The 19,064-nt window shown below is 46.2% G+C and overlaps 1 protein-coding gene across 1 annotated transcript in view; it reads right to left on the bottom strand.

Moving 5' to 3' along the window:
• Nucleotides 1-5,861: 5,861 nt before the first annotated feature.
• CCDC92B (coiled-coil domain containing 92B) overlaps nt 5,862-19,064 on the bottom strand; it is a 35,142-nt gene continuing 21,939 nt past the window's right edge. The window contains exons 3-4 of the mRNA XM_081843610.1: nt 16,465-16,512; nt 5,862-8,830 (exon numbers count right to left, since the gene is read on the bottom strand). Of these exons, the coding sequence (XP_081699736.1) occupies nt 8,067-8,830; nt 16,465-16,512 (812 nt within the window). The 3' untranslated portion in view covers nt 5,862-8,066. The remainder of the gene's footprint in view (nt 8,831-16,464; nt 16,513-19,064) is intronic.

The following is a 19,064-nucleotide window of genomic DNA, read 5'->3' as shown; positions in this document are numbered from 1 at the left end:
GTTTAATGATTTATTATGTTTTATATATATTAGAGTGGCTGGAGTAATCCAGCAATCCAGTTGGATGGGTGGGGTATAAATAGTAAAATGATGATGGAATAGGACATTCCTATTTTCATCAGATAAATGTTGGAGGGTATGGAACATCTGGAGAAATTTATTGATGGGAAGAGCAAAGACTGTAGGATTTTATGAATGCTGTTTCAGCCAAGTAACATTCAGTGACGTGAGTCTGCGTCTACGGTCTCTAGTGGCACAGTCCAGAGATCTGCATTTACCACCTCATCTAGCGGTTGTGAGAAGATGGCCTTACACTGTCATTGCCAGATCCAACATCTTACATTGGTGTGGGCAAGCTTTGGTCTTCCAAAGGTTGCTGCACAACAAGTCCCATAAGAGCAGTATTCATATATTCCTCCCCGCCCCAAAGTTTCACTTTAAGGGGACACAATTCTCAGAGCGCTTAAAAGTTAGACACACACATTGTGGTGGGGAGGCAACATTTTCATTTGGAAGGAGAACGTGCAACGAAATAAAGACAAAAAGAGCTGTTCAGCCAGCTGGACAATACCAGAATGGAGGATACGGATGCAAAATCAGGAAACCATAGCCCAAGTGATTGTTAAGCAACACCGAAGGCATCTTTAGCCCATGTGAATATAACAAGACGTACTGTTTACATAACTACAATGAGTTATTGCTATGCCTCAGCCTTCCCAAAGTCTCGTTGTGAAACTGTACAAGTTAACAAAACATTTGAATGTTGGTCCTCATCGTACAAAGCGGGCCAATTTCATTTGGTACGCGCACTGATAAATGTAAATACATCAGATATTTCCCAAAACTGGCGCCCTTCAGATGTTGGGTCCCATCGGCCCCAGGCCATCCTTATCAGTCACAGGTGATGGGTGTTGCCGTTCCAAACATCTGGAGGGAGCCAGGTTGAAAAGGAGGCCGATATACACAACAAACGCGCAACCAGTTGTCAGTTCCAGAAGTTAAGTTCCACCTAGTTCAGTGGGACTTGCGCACAGGTAAAAGTACACAGGTAAAATGTGCCATTTCAGCTATTTATAATCCTCTTGCGGGAAGCCTATAACAGAAGATGGAGAAAGAACATCGTAAAAATCTCTTGTTCAGTGTATAATTTATACAAGGCAGTCTGTACAACCACATACACCCATCCACAGCTGTTAGAAAAGATTCTGTATTTCATCAGGTGTGTGCTTTTGCGAGTTATTCCTTCCGACGCAGGGACTCCTTGCTTAAAAATGTAAAAACACTGGTAATATATATATATATATATATATATATATATATTTATATATTTCTGATTGTGTTTATAGAAATACAAAGGTTTTTTGTTGTTATTATTATTATTATTTAAAAAAGAAACCCAAATCTTTTTGAATGTACAGTAGTTGTTCCGAATGAGCAAAGCCGCATTGCATACCCAGAAACCGCAACGCTTACGTAGCGCTACATGCGTGCGAAAGCGGGCTCCGTTCTGAGCTTCTCTGTGCGCATGCAATGGGGGAAATCTTCGCCGCGCATGCACAGCGCTGGGCAAAGCAGCCTCAGGCGAGCCAGAGCTTCATTCCCATCTCAGAAGCACGCGGAGCTTCGGGCTGCAGCGAAACAGCCGCTGAAGAAGCAGGAATGGAGCGGAATTGCCCACATGTGGGGGTGGAAAAGAGCAGACAAGAATGCGTTATTTGAGGGGAAGCTGTTTTGCAAAAAGAAAAGAAAAGAGGGGGTTTCAGTACTGGAAAGGGCATAGGAAGATGCTTATGTTAGGAGAAGTTTGCCTGAAGAGGCTGATGAATCTGCACGAGGACTTTAAATAAGATTCGCAAACTGATGTGAAAAGACGGGGAAACTTAAGACTAGAAAAATAAGAAACCGAAATTGACAGATTTGCTCATCCCTAGTGTGGCACAGACATTGGCTTACCAATTCAGTGGGGAAATGGCTTTTGTTTATGTTTCCTGTAGCCTGTTTGCAGGCGCTGATTTCTGGTGCTGTCTATAGCTGCATATATAAGCAGTGGAGGTTGTTCCCTTAGGACAAATGAGGCTCTGCCCCACCAACCTCAGTCTGCCACCAGTCAGCGCCCATCTGTCTGCCTTCTTACTTACACCCAGTCCAGAGCAGAGCCCTGGCGGTCAGCTTCCTCTTCCTCCTTGGTCTCAGTATTGGCCTCTTAGAACTCAGTAGGGGGGAGGAGGAGGACAAAGCTAGAATGAATTGTCATTGGCTCTGGCGCCACCTACTGTTGGGCTCCCCACCTTCTGCCCTACTAGTCGCCAATAGGCATGAGCCACTACCATTCATGTGATTGCCAACAACCCATTTGTGTTTATTCCAAAGGTGGGGAACCTGTGGCCCTTGAGATGTTGCTGGACTACAACTCCCATCACCCCCGGCTATTGGCCACACTTGATAGGAGTTGGAGTTCACCAACTTCTGGAAGGTGACTGGTTTTTCAGCCCAGATCTATACGATTTCCCAACTGCACAGCATAATGCGACCCTCGTGGAGACAAAACTCCTGATGATTGGAACGTTTGATTGCCCAACTAAAAAATAATTATGTTACTGTGCACCTTGTATCTTTTTGCACTATGCGACTGCATGGATTTGCTCCTTCCTACACAAGAGGAAAAGGAAACACAGGACTAAGAAAGACTAGCTGTAAATAAGCAGAGCCTTTTTCTGTGGACCCCGCAGGTCATTCAAAAGCTTCATTCCAAAGAGTGCCAAGTTGGTACCTCTGAACTGCTTCATTCATTAGATAGGATCCAGACTATGTCAGTTGAAACTTAGTTGCCTCATGATTTCAATGGGAAATAAAGTAGGAACGCAGGAAGCTATCCCAATAAGTTTTGCTAAGAGTAAACCCGTTGTAATTAATGAACATGACTAAGTTAGGTCCATTAATTTTAACTCTTGAGTAAAACCTAGTTGTACACCGCCCATAGCAAGCTGTCTTATACCAAGTCCATCTATCTTGGTATTGTCTATTTTGACTGGCAGCGAATTTCCAGGCATTCAGAGAGAGAGTCTCTCGCAGTCTGACCTGAAGAATCTGGGACCTTCTGCATGCCAAACAGGTGTTCTACCATTACTACTGCGGTCCTTCTCCAAGTTAACTTACCCAATTGGTTTCTGTGGGACCCAATTTCCGCTTACTTGTCTGGATCCATCCTGCCGAATGTAGTACACAGAGTTACCGGGTTCTGGGTTTGACCCAGAAGTTCGGGGGTTTCATCTCTTGATATGCCACACAGGTGGAAGGGGTATGAAATAGACTGGAAGACCTCTTACATCTGCACTCCTAATCACAGTTATCTGGGAGTAAGCTCCCATGGGCTGCATCCAACATTCTCTTGTGCTAGCAGACAGGTGAGTCTTAATGTTGAGCAACAGAAGACTCCAACACAACAGTTGCAGAAGCAGAAACTCTCTGCACTGATTGCTGATTGCAAAAACTATCGTACAACCACCTGATGCATTCCCTTGTGCAACCACGTTCCTCTGGTGCAAAACATTTTGTCCACGAAGCAAATATACCGCTAAGTGACTTTCACTTTAGAGCCACGTTGAATATAACCCACTGAAATCAAGAGGGCTTACTTCTGAGTAAGTGCTGTAAGTTATTACTGGCTTTTGTGTTTCCTGAATCTTCTGTTGGCTCGCGAAATGCATCAAAACACATTTCTAAAATGTGTATGAAAATACCTATTTCAATGTGAATTTTTGTGCAGTTAAAAAACAACAACAGATGAATGTGGAAATGGGATCGGATGGATTTATGCACACATGCAAAATGAAATGGACCAGATCTAATTTGATTTGTGCACCCCAGGCTTAGTAATTTGCCCTTCAATAGATTTTAGTCTTCGGAAACTCAGGGCTCATCCAAACTTGCCCTTGCACCCAATCTTTACAGCTGAATCGGAGCAAACTTCAATCGGGGTTTCTCTGGATTGTTGTTTGCACTGATTTATTGCTAAAGAGCGGGTTTCCCCAGGGGAAATGACAGGACAAGGGCAAAACCACTCAGATCAGTGCCGAGAAGGGACAAGTGGAAACCCAAAGGCATGTAGAAGTTCATACATGCAGAATATGTAGCAAAACAAACTAAGGGGTCAACCCCCTCTCAAGAAGAGTCCAATGGAGACTGAGTATGCCAGTGGGCATGGAAATCTGTCAGGGCCCCCATCTGCACTACACATTTAAAGCAGTTTTACACCCCTGTAAACAGTCACAGATGCTCCCAAAGGACTGCTAGAAGACCCTTATTTCCCTCACAAAGCTATAATTTCCAGAGGTCCCTTAGGAAGAGGAGTTGATTGTTAAATCGCTCTGGAAACTGTAGTTGTTTGAGTGGAATGGGGTGACCTCCAAACATTTCTCAGCACACTTAACAGGCTACTATTCCTAGGAAGGGATGCGGGTAGCACTGTGGCTTAAACCACAGAGCCTAGGACTTGCCGATCAGAAGGTCAGCGGTTCGAATCCCTGCGATGGGGTGAGCGCCTGTTGCTTGGTCCCTGCTGCTGCCAACCTAGCAGTTTGAAAGCACATCAAAGTGCAAGTTGATGAATAGGTACCACTCCGGCGGGAAGGTAAACGGCGTTTCCGTGCACTGCTCTGGTTCGCCAGAAGCGGCTTAGTCAGGCTGGCCACATGACCCGGAAGCTGTACACCACAGCCAATAAAGTGAGACGAGTGCCGCAACCCCAGAGTCGGTCACGACTGGACCTAATGGTCAGGGGTCCCCTTACCCTTACCTTATTCCTAGGAATCTTTGGGGGAAGTGGTACGATAATGCTTTAAATGTACTGTACTTTTCCATCTATAAGACGCCCCCATGTATAACCCCCCCCTATATTTTGGGGGATTCAATCTTAAGAAAATGAGGGGAGATGGCCCCAAGTTGTTGAGCTTCTCCCCCCACTCAGCTGCAGGCAGAAAACACTCCCTACATCGTTTCCCGCACGCAGAGGCATCGGGGGAAGTTGTGCTCCCACCAACCAGCTGGCTGGCAGATGCGCCGCTTCTCCCCCCCCATGCCACTACCCATGTATTGGACGACCCGTTTTTTGACATGATTTTTGAGCCAAAAAACCTTGTCCAATACACGGAAAAATATGGCATATCGTGCAGCTCATTCTCGATGGCAAGGGAGGAAAATAACGGAATAGAGTATCCTGGAAAAAGGCATTGCTGAATGACTGGAATCCTAAAAAGAAGATCGCTTCCTACTGCAACATTTTGCTGCAGGCCCCACTTGCGTTCCTAGTATTTCATTCATTCATGACCTCTCTCTCCCACATTTGCTCTGCGGGTACATCCTAAGAGCACTTTGGATCACTGCCTTGAATAAGCACAACGTCACTATGGAAGCAGATGAGCAAAACTTGTAAGCAAAAACTTGTAAGCTAAACTTACACACCATACATGTTAAGCACCTCCCCACCCACCCTAAGAATCCTGGGAACTGTGGTTTGCTAAGGGCGCTGGGAGTTGTAGCTTTGCGAGGTGTGAACTACGGTTCCGAGGATTCTTTGCGGAGAGCAAATGTGATTTCAGTGCATGGTGTGTATACAGCAAAGCACATGAGCATGGACACGGACGGATGCGTATTTTTAGACCTCGGTGGCTTTCCCAGAACTCCTGAATTCCTGAATTCCAAGCCCTACCCTTTCAACCGTCTTGATTGTCATTCAGCAGCTCGTCTTCTGCCTCAAAAAGTAAAGCGACCTGTCGACGAGAATTTGGAACCAAACCTATCAGTCTCAGAACTCCATGAAGATGGCGGAGTTCTAGCCTAGACTGAGCAATTGCTGTGCAATTTCCCCCCCTCTTCCTATACATGGCTGCATTGCAGGGGGTTGGACTAGGTGGCCCTTGGGGTCCCAATTCTACAGTTCTATGATTCTATGTGTGCATATCCAACACCCCCCTCAACATTATGCTGGATAGGCTTTAAGCACCCTAACTTGGAGGCCAACCAAGGCTGGAGAAATTCATGATTTGGGTCCCCAAACATATTTTTGAAAGACAAAACCCAAAAACCTGAATTATTCCTCTTGGGCAGGTCAGTACTCAAATTATTGGAGTGGGAGACAGGAATGCACAAGCTCTGCAGTCAACTAAATTCTACTCGGAGTAGAGCCATTGCAATTTAAAGTTAATTACACCCATTCATTCCAATGGATCTGCTCTGAATACGACTAATGTTGGATGCTCCTGCTGGCTCCCCCTCAGTTTTACCCAAATCACGGTCCTCTTGTGGTCATCTAGAAATTGTCACCAAAGGCCCCTCTATCTTTACTTTAACTTGAGCTCTTAGTATTGTGATGTTAGAACCTAAGAACTGGAATGCATAGATACATACTCCTGTGTTTATGATTCAGCTTTTGCCCAAGACAAACATTTGTCCAAATTCAAAACTTGGCCAAAAAAGAAAAAAAGGGGAAAAAAAGAACCCTAAACCTAGAATTTAAGTTTGGCTTGAAATTCAGATTTCACTTTCAAAATCTCCCCATTTAACACTGGGTGTGCCTAGGAATTGGAAGCATCTTCCCTGCCTGCAGAGTGCAAAAGCAAAGAGAGAAAAAGAGGAAGACCACAGATGGGGAACCGGTGGCTGTCCAGATGTTCAGCTCCTATAATCCCCAGTTGATAATCAGGGAGTTGTAGTGCAGCAACATCTGGAGGGACACAGGGTTCTCAGCCTTGCAGGAGAGACTTAAGACTTAGGACTAATCTACACTGGTGAGTTATAACGTTAAAAATGTGTTATAAAAATGTGACACCAGAGGGCGCCATAGAGCAGCGAACTTTCGCCAATGGGAAATTGCATTGGGAGCTATATTTTTTAACAGCATTTTTTATAGCGTTTTCCAGATCAGTGTAGACCCAGCCTTAGTTAAATCCCTCCCCAAATACCTCTGAGGATGGATGCCTGCTATCGCACCCTGTACTGCACTATGCCCATTGGTACTTGCATTATGGGGGGCAGGGAGATAGAGGGCATAACCCCCTTGGGCAGAACACCTCTCACAATTTTAGACAAAGCCTCCCCTGTAGCTTCCAAAAAATAGCTAAGGAGGCAGTCACAGAAGACCAATGGGCTAAAATCTCTCTGGCAGCCCTGTAAGTTAAGCCTGGGTATCCATCACAAATACTTTCCAGGATTTCAACTCTGGTGTTGTACTGTTCTCCTATACTTAAGCAGAACAATGGTCACCACTCATGTTTATGTTTTCTAGAGTTGCATTTTGCTCTGTTGTCCAACCCCTCGCCATGCGACCCCCCCCAAAGGAGGTGGATTGAATGCTACTTTCTTAAAAGAATACCCTGCTCTAGATACTCCCCCCAAACCCACTCCCTCCCCAGCACATCCCATCAAAGTCCCCTCCCCAAACACTCTCCCATAACCAGCCTCTGAGGCCACCTTCTCTTTGAGCCAAAGGTATTGCAACTAGTGCTGAAACGGAAAAGAAAATCACACCCATTTAAGATGGGATGAATCGTACACATTCAGAAGTGTCAAAAACCCAGCTGCCAGCACCAAAGCATCAGTTTTTGCCGGTGACGCTGAGATTTCAGACAGCAGGCTTTCGAAGCTGATGTCAGAATTCGAAACAGGAAAACTAAAAAAAGCAAACCAATGAAAAAAGCTGTTAATCTGAAGGCACGGAAACTTCAGGTTCAGTTCCTCGATCCTCTTTGCCGGACGTTGTGCAGTGCTTGTTGAGTGGTGTGGCGGCAAACGGCTTGCTACATTCACTGCGGCTTTGACCGCAACGTTCAAAACCACTCCAGCCTTGGCAGTTCTGTTGTTGTGGACGCCGTTCCCAACTTGGTAGACAAAATGGCGGCACCTACGAGGCCCCACAGCACTTCCCCTGGAGACTACCTCTAATTTAGGGATGTACTTGAAAAGATTGCCCCCCCCCTCCCCAGTGTGACCTCTTAAGAAAAGCAATTTCAAAATGGTTGCATGTGTTTCCCCCCTTTTCTATCATATCTCTCTCACTTGCCTTCCCCCTTTTAGTCAACATCTTTCGAAGTTTGGGGGCTGGGGCCGCTTCGCTTGCGCTGCTCCCCTTTGGAGGATGGCCGCGGCTTGCCCAAAGTCCTGGCGCCTCCGGAAGCTTCCGTTGGCTCCGAGGAGGCCTGCCGGGTGGACGACCTCAGCCGGCTGCCTTTGGGGTCGCTTTGGTCGGCGCCCGCCTTGGCGGACAAGGCCGAGGCTTTGTGATGCTCCGCTCTCTGGCGGTGAGGCGGCGTGTGGTGCCGTTTCATGTACAGGAAAAGTGCCGGGTCGGGCATGGGCTCGACGTCTTCGAAGCTGCTCAGCCGGTCGCGAGGCGGAGGCTCCTTGAAGGCCCCCCTGCTGTGGAAGTTGCTGGAAGCCTGCCGGCGAGTGTGGGACTTCTGCGTCCGTTTCTTGGGCCTCGCCTCGCCGCAGGGCGGAGGGAGGAAAGGTTTCTCAGGGGGCATCTCGGGCAGGGCCTTCCCGCTCTGCCGGGAACTGTGGAGCTTCTGTTTGGTGGCGTGGAGCTGGAAGGAGAGGTAGGCAGCCGCCTCCGTCTGCTTCTGCAGCTCTGTGTTGAGGATGGTCACCCGGTGGCTTCTCCTCTTCAGTTCCTCCAGGAATTTCCTCTCTTTGTTCCTCAGGTTGGAGCGGAGGGCAGCAACCAAGCTCTCCTTGTGCCTCAGCTCCTTGCGCAGCTCCACGTTGTTCATCTCCTTCTCCTGCAGCTGGGCTTCCATGATCTTGCACTTCTCCTCCAGCTCCTGGTCAATGATGTCTACATTCAAATAGAGAACATATCAAGATATTAAACTGAGAAGAACACAAGACACAAGAAGACACAAGAATTACCCACACTGGAAGAATGGCAGACGAAAGTGATTGACTTTATGGGACTGGCAGAAATGACCGGCAGAATCCGTGACCAAGAGAAAGAGACAGTGGAGGAAGATTGGAAAAAGTTTAAACTATATCTTAAGAACTGTTGTAAAATAGAGGAGTGATAAAATGTCAAGGGGAAGGAAGATGCAGAATTGCAGCTAAAACTGTTTGATGATTTAAGGTGAAATTGAGAATGACAATGAGTTTAAATTTAATTGGCAAAAAGGGTTGTTGAAAAACTGTAAAATAAGGATGCAAAAAGGGTGAGGTATGGGGAAGTCCGAGAAACGAGGCATATGAAAATGAGGTTAAGAAATGATATTTTTTGTGTGTGTTCGTATTTGTTGATGTTTGTGTGTTGTTGTTGTTTAGTGTTAAAAATTGGAAAATTAATAAAAAATTATTAAAAAAAAAAAATAAACTGAGAAGAACAGATACTACACTTGATCTTAGCCAAAAGGAAATGCAAGGAGAAGGAAGACACGTTCTACCACACGTGGTGGATGTGCAAGACAACAAAAGCATTCTGGGAAATGATATATATACAGTGGTACCTCGGGTTAAGAACTTAATTCGTTCTGGAGGTCCGTTCTTAACCTGAAACTGTTCTTAACTTGAGGTACCACTTTAGCTAATGGGGCCTCCTGCTGCCGCCGTGCCGCCAGAGCACGATTTCTGTTCTCATCCTGAAGCAAAGTTCTTTACCTGAGGTACTATTTCTGGGTTAGCGGAATCTGTAACCTGAAGTGTCTGTAATCCGAGGTACCACTGTATATATAATGAGTTGGAGAAAAAAGTTTAAAATAACATTTCTGGGGAAAACCAGAGGCTTTTTGACTAGGAATTTTAGGTGCAGAGATACCAAAGGAGCAGAAATGATTGTTTATGCATGCAACAACAGCAGCACGGCTACTACTGGCCCAGAAATGGAAAGAAGACAAAGTCCTGACCAGAGACGAATGGCCAATGAAGATGATGAACTATGGTGAAATGGCGAAAATGACTGGGAAAATCAGAAACCAGGAAGAGAGGAACTTTAATAAGGAATGCGGGGAAATTACAATTTGCTTAAGAGAACATTGTAAGCAACTAAAAACTTTGGCAGGATTTGAGTAACGCTTGTAATGTACTAAAAACTAAGGTAAAAATGGATTCTTTAAGAAAAATGGAGAAAATATGTGATGCAGTAGGATAAGATTGAAAATGGAAACCATGGAGGGGAGTCTAAGGATTCAGGGAATCCCAAATGCTGGTGATGATGTCTAATGTTTGAATTTAAATGTATAGTGTAAAACTGAACAAAATTTTTTTTCAAAAGAAAAAAGAAAAAGCTCTACATCCAAGAGAAAGAGAGAGGCTTTTTGGCTTTCTTTTTCTTAACTGAGATTTTTCAAGTGGACAAAAACAATTGCAAACGAGATGCAGAAGATGTAACCGTGAACTTAGTCCCTGTGCTACTTGTGATGCACAGAAGAAACAGAAAACCCAAACAATCATGAACAGGGAGGGGGCAGCTCCTGAGGGCTGAGCCCTTAGAGGGGGTGTCCCCAAATATATTTGGGCTATAGAAATATTTTTAAGTGAAATGAAAACAAATAATAGTCTAATGAGTGCTCACCCACACTTTCACTTTGAAAAGCATGGGGCTGAGCGGTTTTCTGCTTGACCCACACTTTCTAGATATGGGTCCAAGGAGTTTCCCCTTGCCCCACTCCTTTCCCTGGGAAAGGATGATCTTTAGTGCGGAATAAGAGTAAACATCCACCTGGAGAAAACACATTTTGCTCCATTTGCTCCATTTGATCACTGTAAAGAGCAGTTTTAGCCAAGGGGAAGCAGACGGACAAGGGGAAGTGTGGATGAGTCCTGAGACCCTTCAAGATGTCCTCAGGGGACATCATAGTATTGCAGGGACCCCAAGAGTGCTTAGCCCAGCCCCCTGCAATGCAGGTATTTTCCAATGCGGGATGAAAATGTAAGAACCATGGATGGGGTTGAGGTTGGACTAGATGTTCTCTCAAGTTGTCCTCCAACTCAAGGATTCTAGAAGACTGAACATTGAAGATTCTAGAACATTGAAGATTAATAAGAATAAGAATAACAACACAACAACACCCCATCTCACTTGGTTGCCCCATTCACTCTGGGAGGCTTCCAACAAATATACAAGCATAATAAAACCTCAAACATTAAAAGCTTTCCTATACAGTGCTGCCTTCAGATGTGTTCTAAACGTCAGATAGTTGTTTATCTCCTTGGCATCCGATGGGAGGGCGTTCCACAGGGAAGGCAACACTGCGAAAAAGGCCCTCTGCCTGGTTCCCTGTAACCTCACTTCTTGCAGTAAGGGAACCACCAGAAGGCCCTCGAAGGTGGAACTTCAGTGTCCGAACAATGGACAACAGTCCAAACAACAGCGGCTGAACAATGGAGTTGGAGCCACCCCTTTAGGTTTACAAGGCAGAGGCCATTTCGGGCTTTAAAGGTCATCACCAACACTTTGAATTCTGCTTGGAAATGTACTGGGAGCCAGTGCAGATCCTTTAGGACTCGTGTTCTATGGTCCCGGTGGCCGACCCAGTCATCAGTCCAGCTGCCGCATTCTGGATTAGTTGCAGTTTCCAAGTCACCTTCAAAGGTAGCATTGCAGTAGTCCAAGCAGAAGATAGCCAGAGCGTGTACCACTCTGGCAAGACAACGGTCAGGCAGGTAGGGTCTCAACTGGCCTACCAAACAGAGCTGGTCGACAGCCGCCCTGGACACAGAATGGGTTTTCTGTCAATGGAGGCTGCAAAGCATGTGCTCTACCATCCTTTTCACTGCCCAATGACACAGTTTTTGGAGGAATGACTCCCTGCAGATAGCTCCACAAGCTCAGTGCCTGGTGGGTAGTGTTCTTGTTGATCTTTGCCATGGACCTGTTTTGGCTTGCCAGACCAAAAAACCAGGACTGGCCCAGGCAAAAGACAGCTGGAGCGCACACATCTGGTATGCCTGCAGGATGATATCCAGTCTCCCCAGAAGAAGAAGAAGAAGAAGAAGAAGTCACTTTGCTTCCACTTCCAGCTGTCTTTGTAAATGCCTGCTAACACACCTCTCAGACACTGTAATGCGAAGACATCCTCGCCAAAGGATTAGCCATGCAAAAACCTGTCCAGAGGGCGTTCCAGTTTGTGGATTCCTTTCATTATTATTATTATTATTATTATTATTATTATTATTATTATTATTATTATTTCAACCCTTCTCCTACACACAATTGCTTCCCAGCATTGCCTCTTCAGAGGCTTACAAGGAGCTCTTTGAGAGACGTGGATGTACACAAGGTGACAAGGGGGAAGCAATGATTTGACTCATCATCAATTGATTGCCCTATAAGATGTTGGGATAGCGAAAGCTGACATAGGCAAAGAATCCACAGGATGGGAGGCGGGCTCTTGCGTGGAATAGGGTGGCTCGTGAGTCAGTTGCTTGCAGATCCAAGGATGTTGAGGAGGAAATGAATTTGCTCCTCTTGCCCTGCTCTTCCCCTGTCACCTCGATTGCCCTCTCCTAGTTAGGAGTTTAGAGAGCAATGAGTCATTCCGATATCCTATGTTGTCATGCACAGTCCTCACCTAGCCCAGGGATGGGGATCTGTGGTCCTCCAGAAGGTTCTGGGGCTACAGCTGCCATCCCACCCTCCTGCTGACCATTGGCTAGATGCCACAGAGTGGATGGATGCAGAGGAATGGTGGGAACAGTCAGCTGGGGGACCCCCAAGAGAAGAAGGCTCAGAGCCCGGGGAGTGGTGGTGGGACAACAGTGAGTGGTCAGAGGGAGAAGACTGGGGACAGGAGGTGTCAGAAGCTGAAGAGGTAGCAGGGCTCAGTGAGCGAGGAGAGTTGGTGACAGAGAGAAGTCAAGAGGCAGAAGCTGAAGCTGGTGAGTGGGATGAGGGAGGCCAAGAGGCAGAGATGAGTCGGGCTGCTGAAGAGTCACAGGTGTCTCCCCATCCTGCTGCGACAAGCTCCCCTCCCCGCTGGTCTCCCAGTACCAGGAGAGGCAGGAAGAGGGCGGAGGAGAAATTAGCTCCATGTAGGTGCAGTCTAAGATTGCTTGGGGAAAACCCTGGAGAGGAGGGGACTTAGGCAGCTGGTGGAGAGGCAGAGACCTTCAGTCTCAGCAACTGCTTCATGGGGAAAAGACCTGCCGGACATATGTTGCTGTGTTCATTAGGCCCGACACAGCTATGCAGATCCTGCTTTTGCTAATAAAGAGTTAACGCCATCTGCCTCAGTGTGGTTTCCTGCTGGCTTGCTCCTGTCACCATGCTGGGGTTGCTTTGATAAGGCAGAATCCAGCAACATCCAATATAAAGGTAAAGGGTAAAGGGACCCCTGACCATTAGGTCCAGTCGTGGCCGACTCTGGGGTTGCGACGCTCATCTCGCTCTATAGGCCGAGGGAGCCGGCGTACAGCTTCCGGGTCATGTGGCCAGCATAACTAAGCCGCTTCTGGCAAACCAGAGCAGCGCACAGAAACGCTGTTTACCTTCCCGCCGGAGTGGTACCTATTTATCTACTTGCACTTTGACATGCTTTCGAACTGCTAGGTTGGCAGGAGCAGGGACCGAGCAATGGGAGCTCACCCCGTCGTGGGGATTCGAACCGCCAACCTTCTGCTCAGCAAGTCTGATTGGCAAGTCTGTGGTTTAACCCACAGCGCCACCCGTGTCCCCGATAAAGTGGGATATCAAATCCAAAAAACTCTTCTGCATAGTCTTAAATGAGCCAGACATTTGCACGCGCTGGTGGGACCGAACAACCTCCATATTTGCCTAGAATCATAGATTTGTAGAGTTGGAAGGGGATGGGGGTGGGTGTCCTCTAGTCCAACCCTTTGCAGGGCAGGGCTCTTTTGCCCAATGTGGGGCTTGAACCCACAACCCTAAGATGAAGAGTCCCATGCTCTTCTGATGGAAATAAATAAAATTGCCATATTGCAAAGAAACAGTCATTCAAGCTCTGCTCTTCGGATGCTTTTAGTGACTGAGACATCTTTTCAAGAAAGGCAGTTATCAAAGGCTGGTTTCAGAGGGCTGGCTGAGGTTGGTGGGGCTGCCCTTGATGACCCCTAACGGGCTGACTTCTGCTTTATCTGAAGCTACAAAGGGCAGCTGAGGACATAAGGTGCACCGGACACGTTTCGCTGTGGTGCTGTTTCCTCCTCCAGGGTGTGGCAGGGAAAGAGGAGAGGCTTTTTTTGGAATCGGCCACTCGCTTCTCTGCGTCTGCCTTCCACCAGCATTCCATTCGCCTGAGACTTCCTGCTGCCGTCTACGCCTCAAACGCCTTTGCTGTGCCACTTGCAGCCTCGCCTTTTGCCTCCGGGGCCGGGGCGAGGCCTCCAGTCGCTCTGCAGCTCCACCTCACTGTGATAAAAGAGCTGCTCCTGGCGATAAAGATCTCGGGACCTTTTCTCTCTCCCCTCCATTACCCAGCAGCCAAGGTTGCAGGACTACAATTCCCATCATCCCTGACCACTGGTCCTGCTAGCTAAGGAGTGTCCACAATCTCCCAAGGGAGTCAAACAGCTCTTACTGTCAGACATAGGTGCCAACTCCCAGGGACTGATGCAGTTTCAGCCCCCTGAATATTTTTCTGGAGGGGGCTGGGCCACCTCAATATTCAGAGGATGTTGCCCCCCCAAATATCCTCTAGAGAAGCTGGCACCTCTTGCTGTAAGAAAGTTCTTCCAGATGTTCTCCTTTCTGGTAACTTGTAAGTCATTGGTTCAAGTCCAGAGCAGGAGAAAACAAGGAGCAGGAGAAAACAAGGAGGCACCATTTTCCATGTGACAACCTGTTAGATATTTGAAGATTGCTATACAAATGTAAGAAAGAGAGAGAGAGAGAGAGAGAGAGAGAGAGAGAGAGTCGGATACTCTAACGATCACACCGATCCTGGGCAAGAAATACGGGCGATGTGCAAATAATGAATGTCATGGAATCCAGTCTGGAACACTGATCCAAACATCTTGACTTCTTTTTCCTATGCACCCACGCAGTGGGAAGCAGTGAGGAAAGAAGGCTTCTGAGTACCTGATGCCAGCTTGTTCAGTCTGAAGACTTTCAAACAATACCCTTAAACATCATTGGTAAAGAGCGAAACTAGGCCAGACCAGAAACCGAGACGGCAAAGCAGAATAATAGTGGAATCCTTGGGAACTGTTCCAAGCCTAGAAGGGAACGCCAATCACATGCTCACTCAGCACCCTCTGCCGGCCGCACTGTCGCTAAGAATTAGGATTGGGTTGAAAAGCATTCATGCCTGGGAGAGCTGGGGAAATGAAACTATTTTCAAGGCCTTGGGTTTTAGCCAGGGCTCCCCACCCCCCAGCTGGAACTCAGTTCCGGCACCTCTCATGTGGGTGCCATTGCCATTATAAGAGAACAGGGGAGAAGTTCACGGTGAGTTCTGGCACCTCTTTTTCTAGAAAAAAATAGCACTGGTTTTAGCCAAAGCTAGTCCTACTCAGGAGGGATGCGGGTGGTGCTATGGGTTAAACCACAGAGCCTAGGACTTGCCAATCAGAAGGTTGGCGGTTCGAATCCCTGCGATGGGGTGAGCTCCCATTGCTTGGTGCCAGCTCCTGCCAACCTAGCAGTTTGAAAGCACGTCAAAGTGCAAGTAGATAAATAGGTACCACTCTGGCAGGAAGGTAAACGGCGTTTCCGTGTGCTGCTCTGGTTCGCCAGAAGCAGCTTAGTCATGCTGGCCACATGACCCGGAAGCTGTACGCCGGCTCCCTCGGCCAGTAAAGCGAGATGAGCGCCGCAACCCCAGAGTCGGCCACAACTGGACCTAATGGTCAGGGGTCCCTTTACCTTTTAGTCCTACTCAGAGCAGGCCCATTGAAAGGGATTTTTTATTTTATTTATATCTCACTTTTCTCCCAGTGCAGGATGCAAAGTGGATCTTAGCATGAAACAGATACAAGGAAGAACATGCAATAAATATAGTTGTTTAAAAAATAGCAAATAAGAACAGTTGTATCTTGGAAGTTGAATGCCTTGCGAGTCAAATGTTTTGGCTCCTTAACGCCGCAAACCCGGAAGTGCGTGTTCTGGTTTACTAACGTTGTTTGGAACCCAAACGTCCAATGGGCCTTCCATGGCTTCTGATTGGCTGCAGGAGCTTACTGCACCCAATCGGCAGCTGCGCCCAAGTTTCCGAAAGTTTTGGAAGTCGAATGGATTCCGTTCGACTTCCGAGGTATGACTGTAGCCCTATCAAAAACTGCCCTGGAAACACTTAACAACATTTAGAAGCATACACACAAAAAAGACAACAGGGGGCCAAAGGCTCATTGGTACAAAAAAGGCTTTGTCTGGTGGTGGAAGTAAAACAGGGATGAGGCCTTTGAACCCGGGACAAAGCAGGGGCTCTGCCCCTGAGCTATACAAATCCCTCGCCTGCTTTTTGAATCATAGTTGAAGAGTCCCATGCTCTTAACAGCACCTCACCCACAAAGGGGGCTTCCTCTTACCTTGTTGGCTGGCTTCCAGTTCCTTTGTTTCAAGATCATGAGTCAATTCTAGAAGAAGAAAAGAGATCATAAGAACATAGAAACGTAAGAGAAGCCTGCTGGCTCAGTTCAATGACCTGTGTAGTGTAGCACCCCGTTCTCACAGCGGCCAACCAGATGGGATTTGTGAACTACGAACCCCAAAATCTGGGATCCCCTCCAACTTCATGCCAAAGTTTTGCAGTTGTTTTGCAGCGTTTGCAGCAAAAAACCCCCACCCCCATGTTTTGTGATGTAACCACTCTGGGTGGCTCCCAACAAAATATTAATTTAATTTGTGTGTGAAGAAACACACAAAATATTTTAATTTTTTTTTAAATGAAGAAATACATTGGAAAACAGAAAGAAACAACAGTGCTTGCTTTAAAACATAGAATGCAACCACTTTATAATATGATCATGGGACATCCAGAAAGTCTTTCTTTTGGGCATGGGTGTGTGTGTTATTGGGTTCTTGTTTTTATTTTGATCATATATACATTGTGGTTTTTATGTTGGTCTTTTCTGTGAACCACCCTGAGACCTCTGGGTATAAGGCAGTATATAAATTCTATTATTATTATTATTTTCAATACTGGCCCCGACGTGGTGGAACACTCTGTCACAAGAGACTAGGGCCCTGCGGGACTTGACATCTTTCCGCAAGCCCTGCAAGACAGAGCTGTTCCGCCTGGCCTTTGGTTTGGACTCAGTCTGACCCTTATGTTTCCCTCCCCTTACAGTTTTGATCTATGGGCTACTTTTAAAATGAGGCTGCATTTTAAATTGCATTTTAACCTGTATTTTAAATTGGTTTTTTCCCCCCTATTATTTTTTTATTGTAATTTTACTGGTGTTAGCTGCCCTGAGCCCTGCTCTGGCTGGGGAGGGCGGGGTATACAGTAAATAAATAAATTATTATTATTATTATTATTATTATTATTATTATTATTATTATTATGCCTCTTACATATGTGCCTTAAGTATGTACGTAAACAAAGTTATTGAGAGGTGTGAGCTTGCATTTGCTGGGCAATCTCATTTACCGTATTTTTTTGCCCTATAGGACACACTTTTTCCCCTCCAAAAATGAAGGGAAAATGTGTGTGCATCCTATGGGGCGAATGCAGGCTTTCGCTGAAGCCTGGAGAGCGAGAGGCATCGGCTCTCCCAAAAAACTATGTGCGTCTTATGGGGCGAAAAATACGGTATTTTAGGTCTAATTTGAGCCTAGCAAACTCTCATCTCCGCATCAACACAAAGACGCCTTTCTCTTTTCTGATCTTTCACATTTGTCTGAGTTGAAAATCCCTGTTCAGAAACAAGGTGTTGTGGGGAACTGCAGAAGAATAGCCAATGCTCTTGAAATGTTTAAATGTTTCTTCTTCTTCTTCTTTTTTCCTCCCCATTTTATTTATTTATTAATGTTCTTATGTTACATATGCATACATTGTCATATTACATTACAGGGCTTATTATAATATAATTTCCGACATGTATACAAAGTTTATATACAAAATTTATATACCTAAAGAAAGAAAGAAAAAAGAAAGAAAAACAACAACAACAAAGACAAAAAGCTATTCCAAAATCATATATGCAACAACACTACGGACTTTCTGTCAATCCCGTTGTATATTCCTTTTTTACAAATGAATATACTCTTATTATTGTATATTTCTTTACATTTTATCTAATGCATTCCCATATCAATATGTACCCTTAATCTTATTTCTCAACTCCATTTCTCTCCAACGTCAATTGACGTTAAAATGTTTAAATGTTTCTTTGATTTCCCCTTGAATTTTCCTGCCACACTTGCCGTCCTCTCCTGCCACACCAGCGCTGCACTCATTGAGAACCACTGCTCTAACCACTACACCACACTGCCAAATAGCAAGGTCCAAGCTGAGGTGGCGAGGCCAAAGGGATCGACTTTCCAGATCTGCTCCTGTGCCCTGAGTGCCTTGGATTTCATGCTGCCAGATTCCAAATCAAAATCAAATGCCGGCTGTGCAATTTGAAGGCCGTTTCAGCCTGATTAACTCTGAGAAGCTGAGGCAGGCCCAGAAGTGGGGCAGAAATGCATGCTGGGAGAACACTCAGTCTATCTCCTTCCTCTCTTGTAAAACCAGGCCAGCCCCAGAGGTGGTTGCATTAGAAGGGCAAACAGCACTTTGCTTGGCAGCAAAGCATGAATCCCAGTGCACTCCACGCCAGACTTGGAAACCAATCCTTTTTCGGATGCCGGTTTCTCTGTGCGATGCAACAAACCCAGTTAAATTTCCAGGGAAATTCCAAATGGCGCTCTGTTCTGGCAGTGCGGCCAGCAGCGTTCAATTAAACACGGTGTTTTCGCCCTTTGATTGGGCCTTAATGGCACAATCCTATGTAGAGACATGAATAGGGCGCAGGAACAGGTCAATGAGATTTAAACACCTGTAAGTGCCTATCTTGAGAGTCCCATGGACTGCAAGAAGGTCAAACCTATCCATTCTTAAGGAAATCAGCCCTGAGTGCTCACTGGAAGGACAGATCCTGAAGCTGAGGCTCCAATACTTTGGCCACCTCATGAGAAGAGA

This window comes from Podarcis erhardii (assembly GCF_964252035.2).
Source record: "Podarcis erhardii genome assembly, chromosome: 16".
Classification (NCBI taxonomy): domain Eukaryota; kingdom Metazoa; phylum Chordata; class Lepidosauria; order Squamata; family Lacertidae; genus Podarcis; species Podarcis erhardii.
Note: the sequence above shows the minus strand (reverse complement) of the source record. Positions and strands in the feature narration are given on the sequence as shown.